The sequence below is a fragment of the Cololabis saira genome, chromosome 9 (assembly GCF_033807715.1).
Source record: "Cololabis saira isolate AMF1-May2022 chromosome 9, fColSai1.1, whole genome shotgun sequence".
Taxonomy (NCBI): Eukaryota; Metazoa; Chordata; class Actinopteri; order Beloniformes; family Belonidae; genus Cololabis; species Cololabis saira.
Genome location: NC_084595.1, coordinates 6,612,893 through 6,631,507, shown reverse-complemented (window position 1 = coordinate 6,631,507; position 18,615 = coordinate 6,612,893). Strand labels below are relative to the sequence as shown.

At 39.2% G+C, this 18,615-nt stretch overlaps 1 protein-coding gene across 1 annotated transcript in view; it reads right to left on the bottom strand.

Moving 5' to 3' along the window:
• Positions 1–2,054: 2,054 nt before the first annotated feature.
• Positions 2,055–18,615, bottom strand: part of npffr1l2 (neuropeptide FF receptor 1 like 2) — a 37,855-nt gene continuing 21,294 nt past the window's right edge. Inside the window, exons 2-3 of the mRNA XM_061729799.1 lie at positions 6,226–6,325; positions 2,055–3,057 (exon numbers count right to left, since the gene is read on the bottom strand). Of these exons, the coding sequence (XP_061585783.1) occupies positions 2,055–3,057; positions 6,226–6,325 (1,103 nt within the window). The remainder of the gene's footprint in view (positions 3,058–6,225; positions 6,326–18,615) is intronic.

The following is an 18,615-nucleotide window of genomic DNA, read 5'->3' as shown; positions in this document are numbered from 1 at the left end:
CAACATCCAGTTTTGGCCTCCAGATACAGTGTAGATGGTGGGATTTTCAAGGTTTTCTCAATTTTTACAATGAACATCTTCCAAAAATGGTTTCATAATTTTTGATTCAGTTGTCACAGACTGGTGAACCTTTGGCCATCTTCACATCTGCCTCTCTGAAATGGTCCTTCTACCCCCAGTGAAAACCTGTTTACAATTAACCTAATAATCCGTCCCATGCCGCCCCTTTTGTTTTTGATTTGTGCCAGTTACTTTTTACTAGCTTTCAACCTATTTGAGATGTGTTGCTGCCATCAAATTCAAAATGACCAAATTATTTTTTCATGAAATGGATACACGTGACAATTTCAACATCTGAAATGCTGTTTATGTTCTGTTGTTAATACAATATGGGTTCATGAGATTTGCAAATCATTGCATTCTGATTTTATCTATATTCATCTATTTACACAGCATCCAACTATTTTGGAATTGGGGTTGTAAAATTGCATAAGTAGTCATTGTTCCATCTTTGAAGACATTACGTTACAACTTCCAACGGTTTTTATTTGGTTCATATGTGCTTAGTAACAGGGTGCGATTTGCCGGTGGGGATGGTGGGGATTCCCCCCCTCTGGTTTACACGTCCTACCCTCTGCTGAATTATTTTTATCCTCGGTGGGGACAAAATATATCCCCCCCACCCAAAGTATTTTGTGAGAATAATCAAAGATTTGAGGGTTGTCCTTATGAAACGATATGAAGAATCAGAATCAGAATTAGAAAACTGCCTGTTTATCCTCGTGACATTCTTTGACACACGCAGGAGGTTAAAACTGCTGACTTCCTCGTTGGTCAATTAACCATTGTTCTTAGGTGCATCAGTTTCAAGACCCCCATCACATGCTCTAAACAGATAACAGGGAAGCCACTTCCTGAGTTTTTGTAAGGGGGGTTGACTGACAGCCGTCTCATTGTCTTTAAGGGTTAGTTGACCATCTCATGACAACAAAACCCCCTTGACCATTTTCTTAAAAGGATGTCTGTTGCTCTGCACACCAGAGATAACTGAAAAGTCATAAGTGTGACTTTTCAACCACATCATCTGATACCATGTTTGTCCTCCATCTTTTTCCTGTTTCTGTCCATTGTCCATTCAACTATTTACTATTGGGTGTCTTTTACCCCCCAACGTCTGTTATCTATACATTGTTTACCAAATATGGTCAAGTTTCCTGTCAGTTTTACCAATAAATAGCTTCCTGCAAGAGGAGGGTCTTTGGGAAGCATTTGCTGTCAGGGGGTCTGCCTCTGTCAGTATGCTTTCCCCTCCTGCAGGAACGCCTGAAAAATCATTCCACAGTCTCTGGTGTCTTTTTCTAAGTTATTAATGTATGTTGATGATTTAGGAACCTAACAATTTTCACCATTACATCGTAATTATTAACAAGTAATAACAACCAAAATACACAGAGTCCGTGTTCATTCTGCTTGTGTGTGATTTTGATACCGGGAGCAAGTCGCGCCCACAGAAAGCAGTTTTATTTTGAAAAGCAACCGGATTTTCTTGCATGCCAAAATAAAAGATACAGTCAGTCAAATGAATGAAAAAATGAAAAGAATCCAGAGCAGCATATCCTCATATTTTACAGGATCACAACCAAAAAACCTGAGAAAAAATGCGACAGAAGATGAAACATCTGACATTGCTGATGGGATGGTGGACAGCAGCATCTCCCCGGCTGAGGAGAGCTCCCATGTTTTCTGTTAAACTGGTATCGAGAAAGAATTTAAAAAATATTTATTTTGTTTATTTATTTCTATTTGGCACATTTAAAAACAATATTAGGAGAAAATATTTCTGCAAATGCAGTGGTTCAGTTCATGTTCAAAATAGGCCTACCGCCACGTTATGTAGCTTAAGTGTAAAGTTTACACAAGAAACAAGTTTTCATATAGCCTATACTTTTGGCCCGCTGTTGTGTGGTAATTTTTCTGAATAAAAATTTCTCAAAATTTCCCCCCCCCTCTGGTTTTTTCACAAATCGCACCCTGGTTAGTAACATTTGTTCTACTCAGTTATCCCAGGCCTGGTATACTGAAACTCCCAGGGGGGAAACCTTTTCAGAGGCTTCTCCTTTGCTCCCATTACTCTGTACGGCCACCACTTCTAACCCTTGATCTGAGGGGTTTTTACACGAGTGCACCGCCACACACTCCACCCTGGAGCTCCTGTTGCCTTTGCGTGTGTCACTCAACTTGTTGTCATTATGGACGCGGTTTCTCACTCCCAACGCAAAGTTGCTGTGAAGGTTAACGCCATCTCTTAATCCAATATCTCCATAAGGTTCTTGCACGGACCTTCTTCTCCTTCCGCAGCTGGAAGTTTTTCTCCCCAGCCTCCTGATGCAGCAGAGGGGCTTTGACTTGCACACCACCTGGAAGCCCCTCTTAAAGTTCTTATTGTAGTAGCCGTAGACGATGGGGTTCACGCTAGAGTTGGCGAAAGCAAGCCAGTGGGCAAAGGGAAAGATGTAACTAGTCAGGAGGTCCAGCTGCTCCCTATCCAGGCCTCCGAAATCTGCCATCATCATGAGGGTCCACAGTGGCAGCCAGGACACCATGAAAAGCAAAGCCACCACAATGAGCATCTTTATGACCTTGATCTTTTTCTGCGATATTATTGGCTGACGTTGTCTCGTCGCTCCCGCCTGGACCGTTGCGTCGGCCGGCTGCGGCTCTCGGTTGGCCACCGAGGAGGAACAGAGCTTGACTCCGATACTCACGTACATCAGCGTGATGATGGTGAGGGGCACCATGTAGATAAGAGCAAACAGAACTGCTGTGTAGATCTTTCTCATCTGTGGGTTGGAAAAGTTTTCGTAGCAGGTGTACAAGGGCAATGTGTGATTAAAGTTGTCGTTGTACACCATGTAATGGAAAGGGACTTTCTCAACGGTCAGCGCTACGGCGGCGGGACACATGACTGCCACGGCCAACACCCAGATGGACGAGATGGCTGCCTTGGCAACGAGCAGAGTCAGCTTGGGTTGCAGAGGGTAGACGATACATCGAAACCTGCAGCAGACAAGGACAGAAAAACACCGCTGCTGATTAACTGATTGCCATAAATGCTTAACATAAGCAAAATAAATAAAAGTCGGAAAATAAAGTCAACATACCGTGTAGGGCTGGGCGATATATCGAGATTTTAATATATATCGATATATTTTCAAGCGCGATATGGTACGAGACAATATCGTTTATATCGATTTAAATTTTTTTTTTTTTTTTTTTATGATTTTGATATAGCAGATTTTGTGACAAATTGACTTGAATGTTTTATTTGAGATTTGCACAAATGTTTTGTTATTTGCACAACTGTCAACCTCAGTGGAAAAGTCTGCCTGTTACTGTCTACATTGTATTAATTGCACAGTGTATTTTAATTTAATTGTTATGCAGGAAAGGGATATTTGTTTTATTTTATTCAAGAAGCATTTTTATTCTATATATGCAGGCAGTTTATTTTTATTTCATTTGTTTTATACATTTTGATATTGTGCAGACCTCTGTTAATAAAGGAACCTGTGTGACATTTGGCACGAGGCTTTGTATTAAAACTGACTGTTTTTTTAAGGGTTTGCCTCAGAAAAAAATGAAGCTAACAGAGATGCTAACAGAGATGCTAACAGAGATGCTATGCTATAATGCTTTGAGGGAAACCCCAATTATGGCACAGAAAACATATTTATATATATCGAGTATCGCCATTCAGCTAGAAAATATCGAGATATGACTTTTGGTCCATATCGCCCAGCCCTAATACAGTGCAATTGATTCTGCAAAATTTAAACAATTTCTAGTAATGGACAATTAGGCAGACAAGCACTTTGTACCATAACCGACTATCTCGCACACACTTCTAATACTCGTCCAGATTTGTTCAGAATGCTTTTATTATTAGGGCCCGAGCACTGACAGTGCGAAGGCCCTATTGTATCTGTAGGAGTTTTTTTTTTTTTGTTATCCTCGTTTTTCTTCCGACGAAATTAGGGCCTTTTTTCCCCCCTAAACGTGCCCCAAAAGTCACCAAATTTTGCACGCAAGCCAGGCCTGGTGATAAATTTGATATTTAATGGTTTGCATTAATGGGCGTGGCCTAACGGCTCAACAGCGCCCCCTAGAAAACTTTGTGCCTCAAGCCCCACAATACGGTTTGACGTACATCCACGGTACACACCTGTATCATGTCGCAACTTAAAGAAAAGTCTCTTGGCGCCATGGCCGAAACCCAACAGGAAGTCGGCCATTTTGAATTAATTGTGTAATTTTGGCGAAATGTATGCCCATTCTTCGGCCGTTAAAAGCGCGCCCTCCCTTCATCTGATTGGTCCATATTTGATAGTTCCTACTTTCTGCCATAACTTTTGAGTGGTTTGACATAAAGAGTCGTGGGTGGTTTCATCTGACTCGGTTTTGAGTCCTTGACCATAATTGGTGCAACTTAGTCCCGCCCCTTCTTTTGATTGGTCGTGCAATTAATTCTGCAAAATTTAAACAATTTCTAGTAATGGACAATTAGACAGACAAGCACTTTGTACCATAACCGACTATCGCACATCGACTATCTCACTTCTAATACTCGTCCAGATTTGTTCAGAATGCTTTTATTATTATTGTTACTATTATTATTAACATACCTCACACTTAATCTAAATATGCCTCCGGAAGTAATGTAAAGACTGATGGTATTCATACAATATTTCTGATTCTGATATTGACCATTTGTGCAAGTCTGTACAATAATGTTATGAGTTAGTTTTCTCACAGCCTCGCAGTCCTATTGCCATGATAATTCATAGTGGCATATAGTAGATGTAAACAGTTGAAAACATACATTTTCTAACATATAATGTTATTAATAATACCCTTTAATTGGTGTTGTATTGTGTACATTTCACCAAATGATAGTAACAGAGTCATTTTTGATCTGCATGGAAAACTTCCTTCATCACCATCATCATCCCTAACATGTAATTCTGCTCTTTTTGAAATCATTTGGGATTTTTTTGGGATTCATCTGAAAAGTTAACTAGATGTCAATGAACCCGCTGTTGGCATACGTCCCTGTTTGTGTACATAGTTGCTGTAGTTCAGATTTATCTCATGATGAAAGTATATGTCTGACCTCATTGAACTACTGACCTCATTGAACTACTGTGCCAAACTATTACTGAAAAACCTAAGGATGGCAAATATGATACTGACACCTTCAGTTGTTGCCAGATTAACAGAAAGCAGCTTCTTAAATGCAGTACTCGAGTTGTAAAAAACAATCAGGGGGGATGGTGGATTTTATCATATGGGGACAGATAATTTGTGACATGACATAGCAGCAGTTAAATGCAGCCTTCTGTAAGCTGTAAATATCCACTGGGCTAACATCAAATACATCAAAACACAACAATAAAAAACAGTTTTCTGAACTTATCAATATGACTCTGTCCTTCACAGGATAAGTAAAATGGATCACTGCAAAAACTCAAAATATTAATAAGAATATTTGTCTTATTTCTAGTTAAAATGTCTCATTTTAGTAAAAAAATCTCATTACACTTAAAACAAGACTCATCACTGGAAAAAACAACAATTTTCACTTGAAATAAGTAGAAAAATCTGCCAGTGGAACAAGATTTTTTTGCTTGTAATGAGAAGATAAATCTTGTCCCACTGGCAGATTTTCCTACTTATTTCAAGTGAAAATTTACTTGAAAACAGGTGAAAATTTGTTATTTTTCTGGTGATGACTCTAAATGTTGAAATAGCAGTAAAACCACATTCATTGATGAAATGACATAAGGGATGGAAAGGGGGGATGTCAGTTTTACAGGGGGGATGATTTTGACCGTTTTTATTCCAGGGGGGATGCCATCCCCCCTCATCCCCCCTCAAGTCGAGTGCTGCTTAAATGGTTTTCCATGAAATCAGACAACAGTATCCACGTTAGCATTAGAAAGAGAGATGTTGGTGGTCTTGTGCATACTGTGCCAGTATCAAGTCAATGTTCAATTGGATCCATTTTGTGTCCCATTTTGTGCACATCTGGGGGGATGTCAACCGGATAAATGTTTAACGCCTGCAAGTCACGCTGTTTCACAAGTCAAGAAAAGACAGTTGCAGACGATAAGACATACTGAGAAAAGTCCTTAGACTGTCGGGTGTCCAAATGCACCATGCACTAACCTTTCAACAGCAATGGCCACCAGGGTGAAGACTGACGCTGACACAGACACCCCCTGCACAAATCCGCTCATTTTGCAAACTGTGTTGGAGAAGGGCCACCCTGAGGAAAAAGAGAGTTCCAGCATCAAGCAACAAAGCAGACCTGAAAGGGGGTACGAATCGATGTAGAAGTCTTTATCTGTAGCTGTGTGGGGTTTTACAGCAGTAGAGAGACATTTCACACATATCACACTTAATTCACACAAACAGGATACTCAGAAATGGATGCGTCTACATCAGGGGTCGGCAACCCAAAATGTTTTAGAGCCATATTGGACCAAAAACACAAAAAACAAATATGTCTGGAGCCGCAAAAAATTAGAAGTCTTGTATAAGCCTTAGAATGAAGGCAACACATGCTGCATGTAGCTATATTAGTTATAACTGGGTCCTCGGCTGCAAATGTAGCTGTTAATGTCTTTCCACGTAACTCTTTTTGTTACACGAATCTATGGAAGAGTATGAGGGCCAGGTAGGAGAAAAATAAAAATAATATTTTTTTCATTATGCACTTTGAGAAAAAAGTCGAAATGTTGAGAAAAAAGTCGAAATGTCAAGATTAATGTTGAAGTACAATCTTGAGGAAAAAGTCGAAATGTCGAGAAAAAAGTCAAAATATCATGAAAAAAGTCGAAATGTTGAGAAAAAAGTCGAAATGTCGAGAAAAAAGTCGAAATGTCGAGATTAAAAGGGAAAAGAAAAAGAAAGAAAAAAAGGAAAAAAAGAACAAAAGAAGAAGAAAAAAAGAGGAAAAAAAGAAAAAAGAAGAAAAAAAGGAAAAATAGAAGAAAAAAAGGAAAAAAAAGGTCAAACATTTTTGAAAAAGCTCCGGGAGCCACCAGGGCGGCCATTTGTTTTTGAACAATAATGAAGACATGAATTTCTGTCCGTCACATCTTAGGCCCTTGACTTCCTTATTATGTCCCACCTGCAACAGCAGAAAGAGGAGACTTCAAGCACTTTTCACAAGTTGAGTATAGCCTCCTAATTTTCTGTTGCCCCAACTGAAAAATTCCTTAGACAGAGCTTGACGGTGTAGTGGAAAATCCCGGTCCCCCTAGATAAACTAAGTTTCTATAAGTATCACCGTTTCCAATTGGACTGAAGAAAAATAATGCCAGAGTCAGATCCGTCTGGTGTTCCGTTCAAATACTGCAGAGGTTTTTATTGCATAAAAACAATCAGTACCAACCACAGGAGAATTAACTCTAAAATCTTTCATCAAAGGGCCTGGGGGCCACACCCCTCAGTTTTATTTATTATCATGATTACAACCCATATTCTTCCATTGTTTCCTTCACGTATATTTTATCGGAGGAACAAGAAACAACCTTTCATTTTTTTAAATTTTAACCACCCTCCCCTGCACCTTTTTTCAACAACAGGTGTCGTTTCCCAGAATCTCATGTCTTTCCTTAGAATCTTGAGAACTTTGTGCACACAAGGAGAGGATTCCCCAAGTGACACTTGTTATTACAAATGTTGGTGTAAATTGCTAAAACAAGGGCGATCTCTAGACACCTGTTCTGAGAAATGACGCCCTCTATACCCAGAAAAAGGGGAGAGTATTTGCACAACGAGAGCGGAGCTTCTCGCTCAGGAGGCCGCGTGTGTTCCCTTCCAATCTGAGCCCAAGACAGGCAGGTTTTTACAGCATTCAACATTCCTCTGCATTGAGCCGAGTTGCAGAGATTCTTTACGGTCACCAAAGCTTTAAGAAACAACAATGATTATATAAAACTGTTTGTTTTTTTTAACACGTTTCTTTATTGGGTAGTCCATGTGATGCATATTACACAATAAACATTTTTTTAAAGGAGTCGACAGAATACCCCATTTTATATTTTACCACACACACAAAAAAACAAAAAAAAAGACAAGTAAAATAAATAAGGACACAAAACTTAACATAACAAACACCCCCAAACACACACACTGCAAAATACGTAATTATAAACAGGTCCCAAAGTAAGTGCCAATTACCAATCAAACTCTGACTGAAGACAATAATAATAGGAAAAATAAAGTAATAAAATAAAATACAGGACACACAAAACAAAAACAAAAAAAAAAAAAGAAAAAAAAATGTAATAAAAATAAGATAAATAAATAAAAATGTAAAATAAACAGACATAAGAGGAACCCCTAAAAAAAATAGACAATTTAATTTGCACACCGAGAGCGGAGCTCCTCGCTCAGGAGGCCGCGTGTGTTCCCTTCCAATCTGAGCCCAAGACAGGCAGGTTTTTACAGCATACAACATTCCTTTGCATTGAGCAGAGTTGCAGAGATTCTTTACGGTCACCAAAGCTTTAAGAAACAACAATGATTATATAAAAATGTTAATCTTTTTCTACTACAAGAGAGGTACAGATGGGGAGAGAGACACACACACACAAACAGAGAGAGAGACACACAGCCAGCTTTCATGTCGCTACACAGCGTCTTTCGAGGCCAAAGTTAGCACAGATCAGCAGAGTTAGAAGCTTTTCGAAGTTAGACTTTAGCATATAACAAAATATATGAATCTTTTTACTACACCTCCTCATTTTCTGTTGCCCCAACCGAAAAATTCCTTGGACAGAGCTTCACGGCAATGTAGAGAAAAAATGATATCAAGTATCTGTGATGATACAGTATAACCTTCCTCTTGGCTCTTTAAGTGGGAGGGCTGTTCTCCACATATGTGATAACTGAAAATGTCCTAATATTTTCTAAAAATGTGTTTTCTTTCTCCAGGAACATTTACAGTTGCACCACATGCTCTATACTTGAGCAAAAACTTAAAATCTGGTGACTGTAAATTACACATAAGATGGCAAAATTCAGAATCTAAAAATCAAAACAAAGTGATATCCTCAATGTTTAAAAAACCAAACATTACAAAAAAGCTTTTCATCCAATACATTCACACAAAGGTGAACAAAATATATTTATATAACATATAGATTACATACATACATATTATCTCAAAGTTTTGAGTATTGAGGAGGTTACTTATTGGAACTTTAACTTAGCATTAAAATCTATTTTTGTATAGAAAATACACAGACACACACGCAGACACACGGATCTATATAAATATGGGTGTGGACGTGGCCGAGCGCTGAGGATCCAGGTGAGGAAACCGTATTCTTAAAAGTAGGTCTAGAAAGCAAGACATGCTAAAACAAGCATAAGAACAACTTAAAACCATAAAACCTGGGTTAAAACTACAGGAACAGCTAATTAAAACAAGGGTATACAAGGAAGACTAAAAGGAATCGGCTAAAAGACAAATTATAAAGGTGAGTCTTGAGCCTGCTTTTTTTTTTTTTTTTTTTTTTTTTCCTTCCCTTGTCTGCACACATATTAATGATTGATACCATGACGGTAGAAACCAAAAGCATACACATGTGCATTATTACTATATTTAATATATATACATATATATATATATATTTTTTGAGCCTGCTTTTAAAAGCATCAACAGTCTCTGAGATTCTCCGGCAGGCTGTTCCACAGACGTGGGCCGGAGTAATGAAATGATGGGAATGATTAAAAGGCTGGTGCCGGAGGAGCTCAGGGTTGCCAGGCTTTGCCTCTGTTAGATCATGAATACCAATGGTATTCTTCTATTTTTCTGTTATCAAATATAATATGGAAGAAAAATCAAGTACAATCAAAATCCCCACGGCCCCATGTTTTCTGATTTTTGATGCCTCCTGCAACAATCTCTTGTATCCCAAATGTGAACACTAATGAGTGCTTTACTTGGCATGCAGGATGTTGGCTGATACCTTACGCCTTGAAAAGCTGACAGCTTGTCAAATGAAGTTAACAACTGAGGTGGGAGCTCTGCTTTGAGAGAAAAAGAAAAAGCAGGGTGTGGCCTGTGTTATTTATCCCTGTGTTATGTCCCACGTCTGAGACAACCTATATATCTTGCCCCCTAAGAGGGGAAACTCCTCCTCTTAGGGGCATTGATGATTGAATGCAAATGGATTTGACTTACTTTCAGTGCCAGCTGTCTGAGGGTATTGAATTTATTTATTGCCCACAACTGCGGGCCATAATCAGTGTTTCATCTTTTAATAAAGTATGTTTGATCAATTGGTCAAAGAGGACACACTCACTCTCACACACACACACACCTTTGCACAAAACTAACTGCTGCAAGATTTAAATGCATATATACAGGCAACAGGTTTTTTTTGTCAATCGAGGCATTAACCATTGATATATATGGAGACACACACACAAAAGAAGAAGACTGCACATTAAAATAAAAATTAAAATAATATATAAATTATAAATAATAATAATAATAAAATAATAATAATAATAATAATAAAATAATAAAATAAGTCTGATAATTGCTTTTTGGATTTCCAAGGATAAACAAACACATGAAATCAGATAGCTGTTCCAGTGGATACATTGTAGTTAAAATTCTCTTTTTCTTTTTTTCTTCGGCATGAGGAGCAATGGAACCTAATTAAGAACCATGCCCAACCCTCTAAGTCTAAAAGTCTAAAAGTCTAAAATAAAATACACACATTGACAAATTCAGAAGAAGTTTTCTTCTTGAATCACAATTCAAAAGCAGCATCTAATTTTCATTAGTCAATGTTTAGTGAATTATTATTATTATCATTACTTTTGTCAGATTCAGGTTATATCAGTCACAGTTGTGGGTGTTTCTTTTATGAATGGAAGGGTAAGAAATGTGTTCATGCGTTTATACGTGATGCAACTACAATTAAAGCAGCACAATGTAACTTTCAACTTTTGTTGAGTTTGGCGGCTCCTTTGGACAAAAGCGGTAGTGCTTTACCAGAAAGAACACTACGTTTCCCATGAGCACCAGCGCGTACTGCCGGAAAACTCCTGTCCCCGTCGCGTGCATTTGTTTAGATAGTGAATGAAATAATACGGGACAGACTTTCAAAACTCATTTTCTGTTTTCAACGGTGGTTTGCAGGATGGATAGCGAAGAGGTAATGTATCTATTTTTGGCTAAACAATATAATATGACGAAGTTGAAAATCACTAATTTCAACTTGGTTTTATTAGTGAAGTCACTGTGAAGTTAATCAAACTTCTGAACTAGTTAGTCCTCATGAAACTATCACATGTTAACAGATGACAGGGCAGCCCTTCCTGAGTTCTGTCAGGGGGGTCAACTGTCCTGGGAACAGCTGAACCATTGTCAGTTGGACCATCTGTTAAAGACCCCCATGAAGTTGCTGTTTTTAGTCAGGAAGACATTTGACCTATGTGACCCGTTGTTTTTAAAGACTTTAAGCTAAAGATGTCTGTTTGTTTCTGAATACCGCAGATTAGTTCATCTTTAACTGAAATGTCACACGTGTGACCTTTTAAAGCGACACTACGTAACTTTTCTACCTTAATATCATATTTCCAGAGTCATTGTGATGGTACATCAACTTCCAACAGGTTTAATGAAACCTCTGTCATGGTCTGAGGGAGTCTGTATCACCTTCACTGGCACTATGTAACTTTGAGGAGCATGGTAGGAACCCTGCCACACTAAAAAACTACAAATCGTTACGACTTTGACTGCTTTACGGCATACGTCACTTCCCCCTCCTTCCCGATTCGCAGTCGAGACGAAAATGGGCGGAGCGTGGAGCACAGAGCTCCTCAGAACCTGTTGCTGCGTTGCGGCTGCAGCAGCTCCACACAACAGACGTGGGGAAAAGATCCTAATGGTTTAACTTTTCAACGGTTTCCTGCTCGGAGGCAGAACCACGGAGACCAAGTATCTGATATAACAAAGTAAAAGAGTGAAAGAGTCGTCGGCTCGCTTTGGATTGCGGCTGTAACGACCAAACACCGGCTTCCACACAGTAAATCCTGAATTATGGTTCTGCGTTAAATCGACGCAGACGGCGTAGGGTACGTGGCGACGCGCAACGTACGGTGCGTGTCGCCGCGTACCTTTCGCCGTAGGCTCTGCGTCGATTTAACGCAGAACCATAAACAGCCTTAAACCACAAACACTCACACAGACGGGTCGGATCAAAACACGGGTTTTATTCCCCACTTCTCCAGCTAAACGCAGTTGCTGGCCAGCTCTCTGCGGTGCAATTAACCCCAATCTTCAGATAAAACTAGTTTGTTGAGGAAAAAATATTAACTCTTATTTGTAGCTGCAGAGGAAAAAAATAATCTCACGAGGAAAACAAAAATGTTGCTCACGCCTCTTCAACATAATATAGCAGTCAAAAAAAAAGAAAAGAGAAGTAAGAGGGATACAAAACATGTACTGTATGTTGTACTATTATACAAATTTATTGAAACACATGGGTCTTCAGTATGGATTAATTATTATTATAATTAATAATAATTAATAATCATTATTTTCTCCATATACCGCTCCCTGGCTTCCTTGTTTAAGGTATCCCGGTAAATTCCAGTTCCTTTCCAGCAGTTTAACATCTTTTTTTTGCGTTCTGTCTGTTCACTTGGTGAAACAGAAAAGTGTCCCGTCTCCTCTCATCAAAACAAATGCAGCGACGGGACAGGAGTTTTCCGGCAGTACGCGCTGGTGCTCATGGGAAACGTAGTGTTCTTTCTGGTAAAACACTACCTTTTGTCCAAAAGATGCCGCCAAACTCAGAAAAGCTGAAAGTTACGTTGTGCTGCTTTAACCTCGATGTCTGTTCCTCCGTCTGTTTCCTCCCATTGTCCATTCACTGTCTACTATTGGCTGTCTTAAAATGGTCATGTTCCTGTCACAAATTCTCAATAAAAAGGTGATGCTGCAAGAAGATTTTGAGGGAAGAGCTTGGGAGTTCTCTGTGAGGGCCTGCGGGTCCTGCACTCCTCTGCTCTCCTCTCCACATTTCTGCAGAAAGCCTTAAAAATCATTCTAGATAATGCCAGATAATGCGCCCCAAACTACAAACGCTCTGGTTTTGTTCTACTGCACCTTTTTTCTGTCACGTTTTTTAGAGGGACTTTGTCATAAATTAGTAGTCCAACATACTTACTGACAAAATAAAAAAAATACTTTATAACCCGTGAATAACTGGATGCCCATTCCTTATATTTTGCAGATCAGCCCTGCACAAAATACTAGAAATGTTCTATACATTTTCTTTGCATTGCATTCTTTCCTCTATAGTGCTGTAATTCTATTAAATTGTATTATTATTTTATAAAGCTTCCTCATTGCGAATTACACAATTTCGGACATCCCTCCTCGTCTTTCAGCTCACGCCAGCGAGCGAACACCGGGCCAAAGTTTATTCTTGTCCGGGCGTTTAGCTTGTTACTCTCCCGCTTTCTTTTTTCGCCTCCTCCGATAAAACTTTGATTTTCTTCGGTTTTTTCACTGCTTCGGCCATGACACCAGCTTCTGCTGAGCTCTGCGTTCCACGCCCCGCCCAGCTTTCATCTCGACCGCGAATCGGTAAGGAGGGGTAAGTGACGTATGCCGTAAAGCAGTCAAAGCCGTAAAAATGTGTAGTTTTTTAGTGTGGAAGGGTTCCTACCATGCTCCTCAAAGTTACATAGTGCCAGTGAAGGCGATACAGACCCCTCAGACCATGACAGAGGTTCATTAAACCTGTTGGAAGTTGATGTACCATCACAATGACTCTGGAAATATTAGACTAAGGTGGAAAAGTTACATAGTGCTGCTTTAAAGACTAGAAAATTCTGTTCCCCATTTCACAATTTTAGTAAAGTGATCTGGATTCACATCACATCACATTTAAGTAGCTTTTCCTCTCCACAAAATGTCATTACATTTGATTTAGCAGGTTATGCTTTATCTCAGTGACAAAATGACAAATGACCAAACTCCATTGGTGCCTTTCGTTCCGCAAACCCAAGCAGGAGGAACTTGTTGAAGCCGTCCAGGCCCTTTCTTGGACGTGGACAGCAGATTTCCCTTATGTTGTTCACTCTGTTGTTGAGATTTTATACGTTTTGGGTTTTTTTAATAGTCAAAAATTAAAAAATGGGAGGAAAGTGTTGACGCTGCCATTGTTTAAGGGCTGGAATGCCGAGAGAAAAACATAACGGAGGAAATAACTCAGCCACAATCATCCACTTTGTTTGACTGGCACATGCCGCTGCTCTCACAGCTGGAGCCGGCAAGCCGGAGTCATTTATTGACAATCACAAATCAAAAACACCTGTGTGACTCCACCCACTTCCGGTTAGTGTGGTCAATAGAAGAACATAAACAAAAACATCCAACACCCCCACTTGTTCTTAGGTTGCCAGCACATATCAAATAACAGCCATCATTTCAAACACCAAAAATGAAACATATGAAACACTTTTCCATTGACAATTGCAGATCGGATAAAGTGATACCTGATATCAATGTGTTTACATCGCTGACGACAGACAGGGTCCTTAGAAAGTGCGATCGTGCCTTGATTGTCCTCATAAACTGTCACAGGTGCATATTTACAGTGATTGTCCATCTCATTCATGAAATTTACAAGATACAAGCTTTCCTGTGTTGTTGCAGCTAAAGCCATGTATTCTGCTTCACATGTGGATAGAGCAACAGTGTGTTGTTTCTTACTCTTCCAGGAAATAATGGGTCCTGTCTTAGATAAACTGAAACAGTAACCAGTCATACTACGTCTGTCGTTCTGGTCTGCCGCCCAGTCTGCATCACTGTATGCTAGAAGTTTTAGATTCTCGTCACTTTTCTTGAAACACATTTCCTGGTCCACAGTGCCTTTCAGATATCTCAACACATGTTTTGCAGCAACCCAGTGTTGTTCTTTGGATTCAGACAAATATTGTGACAGTTTACTGACAATAAAACTCAGGTCTGGCCTTGTACAGGTCATTACATAGATTAAACTGCCAACTATCATACGGTATCTTTTTGGTTCAACAAGTTCACCTTCATCATCAAATTTTAGTTTACATTCACATGGGGTACACCTCGTTTTACAGTGAGTCATGTCAAATCTCTCCAATAACTTTGCAATGCATCTTTTCTGGTTCATTTTTATTTCACCTCCTTTCTGTGTGAAATCAATTCCTAGAAAGTGCTTAAGTTTTCCAAGATCTTTCATTTTAAACTTTGCTCCCAACATTTTCTTCACACTCCTAAGTATCTGATCATCACTCGCTGCAATAATGAGATCATCAACCCAAATGATCAATATTACCCGTCCATTTTCTGTTTGTTTGTTATAAACACAGTAATCAACTGAATTCTGAACAAAACCATTTCCTGTGAGAAAATCATGAAGCATTTTGTTCCAGTTTCTTCCTGACTGTTTAAGACCATAAAGAGATTTATTAAGTCTAAAGACTAATTTCTCACCAGTATCTGACTTGACTTCAAATCCTTCTGGTTGTTCTACAAACACTTCACAATCGATCGGGGCATGAAGGTATGCAGTCTTTACATCCATCTGATGTAGTTCTAAATCATACTGCGCTGCAAGCTGCATTAAGCTACGTACAGATGTCATATCAGCAGTGGGAGAAAAAGTTTCTTTAAAATCAATGCCAGCAACTTGACTGTAGCCTTTTGCCACGTATCTAGCTTTGTAAATAGTTTCTACAGGACTTTCCTTTACAGCATAAACCCACCTGCCCCCCACTGCATGTTTGCCCTCAGGTAAGATGGTTAAGGTAAAGGTGTCATTCTCCTGCAAAGAATCAATTTCCTCCTTCATAGCTTTAGCCCATAATTCTGATTTTGAGGAGCTCATTGCTTCCTTCAATGTCTGGGGAACACCACATGCAACTCTACAGCAATAGTCAATAGTCATTTCTTGATCCTCGACACATTTTACCTCATGAGAAGAATCTGTGTACTGAGGAGGTCTCCTCTCTCTCTTTGGGTAACGTGTAATATCACTGCTTTCTCCCCCATCTGTGCTCACATTTGTGTCACTGGTCTCATCTTTTATTTCTTGTGGAGCTATTTGCACCAGGTCAGATTTTGGTAACTCCATGCCAACTCTCTCTCTAGACAAAACATGCTCCTCTATTTGTTCATCTGTCTGAGTATAGCATTCATTAGCTTTCTTTGTGATGAACTTCACCAACCTGTTTTTCAGTATTCTTCCTGTGTCTGGATAAAAGACAAGATATGCAGGACTGTTTTTATCATAACCTACAAAAATCCCTTTGTCACAGCGTGCATCCAGCTTTTTCTTATCATGATTGTAGGCATAGCATTCTGACCCAAAAATTCTCATTTGAGAGAGATCAGGCTTCTTTCCAGTTAACACAGTGTATGGAGTTTGCTCGAGCCGTCTGTTGTAACACTGATTACGAATAATTGCAGCAGCCTGAACTGCATAAGTCCACAACTCTTTTGGTAAATTACTCTCAATTAACATGCACCGGGCCATCTCAAATAAAGTCCTCCAACTTCTTTCAGCTGTCCCATTCTGATGGGGGGAATGAGGGGCTGATCTTTCATGTCTAATGGAATTTCTGCTGAGCAGGCCCTTTCTTGGACGTGGACAGCAGATTTCCCTTATGTTGTTCACTCTGTTGTTGAGATTTTATATGTTTTGGGTTTTTTTAATAGTCAAAAATTAAAAAATGGGAGGAAAGTTTTGGATGTTGAAGTAGTTTATCTGTCAATATGACAGCTTGATTTGACTTCTGAAATGTGAAAGGTTTTACTTCTCTAGGTGATGAGTTCGTTTTTGCTGTTGCTGCTTTGTTGCTCTAAATAGCTCTTAATATGAAATCATAAGACCACATAGTTGAGCTAAAAAAAATGTTTCAAATGGTAAAACTGTTGTGGCTCCGTCAAAATTAATTCATGTGTTAAACTCATTACATGAGAAACCTCCATGATTTTACTGTTAGACCTGTCCAAATTTTATAGAGCTCTGTGACACGACTGTTGCTAATTTAGTTAACGTACGGCTCAGCAAACTTTGTGTTAAGTGAGCTGACAACGTTGCTATAGTAACACTACAGAGACTTGATGAATATAAAGAAGTCCTGCTGTATCTGGAGAAAGGGTTAGAACAGATTGTTCAGGAGTGGGAGAGAGGAAGGCTCCCATGGATGTAAAAATGATCAAACATCCAACATTATCAGGTATTACGGGTTTCATTCATCAGCCAGATGAACATAAGCATATCTTGACCCATTAATCATCACTCTTCAAGTAAATGTGTGTGTATATATATATATATATATATATATATATATATATATATATATATATATATACACATGGGTGCGTAAATCTAAGGAAATGACGCAAATAATTCTAATTCACCTACAAATCAATTCAGTGTAAAACTATCAAAAATATAATTTATTATGCAAAATTATGCAAATGATCATATAGCAAAGACCCATCTATTGATCAAAGTGATTACAGCGGATCTATATCTTGGACCAAGAGATGGCGCAGAAAACTTTACTGCACTGCCATCACATTTACTGATTTCCTTTGCTCAGGAGGATTTCTCATTTTCTTCTGATAGTTCTCACAGAGCTTAGAAATGCTGTATGCTGTATGCTCCGGAGACACCTCTCTCTGTAACGCCCTGAGCGGTTTTTCATGCTTGAGACTTCCAACACATCACCTAGTCCTCGCTGCGACTCCTGAGGATGTGAGGACGTATCTAATGAAAGTGAAGCCCCACTAGTACAAAGTACAAATCCCCCAGAATTCAGCTTAATGGCTCCGGATCTGTGGACGGAGTCTGGAGTCCTGAATTCTACACTTTAATCCAACATTCAGGCTCTTACTCACATCAAGGGTGTGTAGGAAGTACAAATAGCTTGTATACGTTATTGATTTCTTTGATTGCTGGGATGTATGAGGTATATGTGGGGTGTCAGTGATGGACAAGAGATTGCATACAGAGAACTGCTGGACCAATTTGTGGCACGGAGTGGCAAAAATCATCTCATCTTGATTGGAGATGATTGTGTATTTTAGGAGAGTCAGGATTAAGGCAGACAGTTTTTCTATTGTGGGACAACAAGCAGAACTGTTGATTACACAAAACCTACTGCTGATTTCCTGATCTCTGCTCAAGCAGTTAGCAATAATAACCACACTGTAGTAGTCAGAGTTTACCTCCTGCAGATTCCAAAATGTTGTAGACACAACAGATCTCCCTCTTCTTTTGGCTTTTCATTTTGGGTGTCACCGTGGCTATAGTTGCCACCCGGCCTGTACAACACTGAATCATCCCATAATTTAAACACAGCTTATGCTGCATTTACTTAGTTGCATTGAATTAAATATCACTCCACTGGCATTTATCCTTCTATAGCTCTCTGTGACCTTTGCTGTAATTGGTCAGGTGATGACTGACAGATCTTCGGTGATTACACCAGACCTCAAGAATGTTGGAGGGCTCCTATGTATCA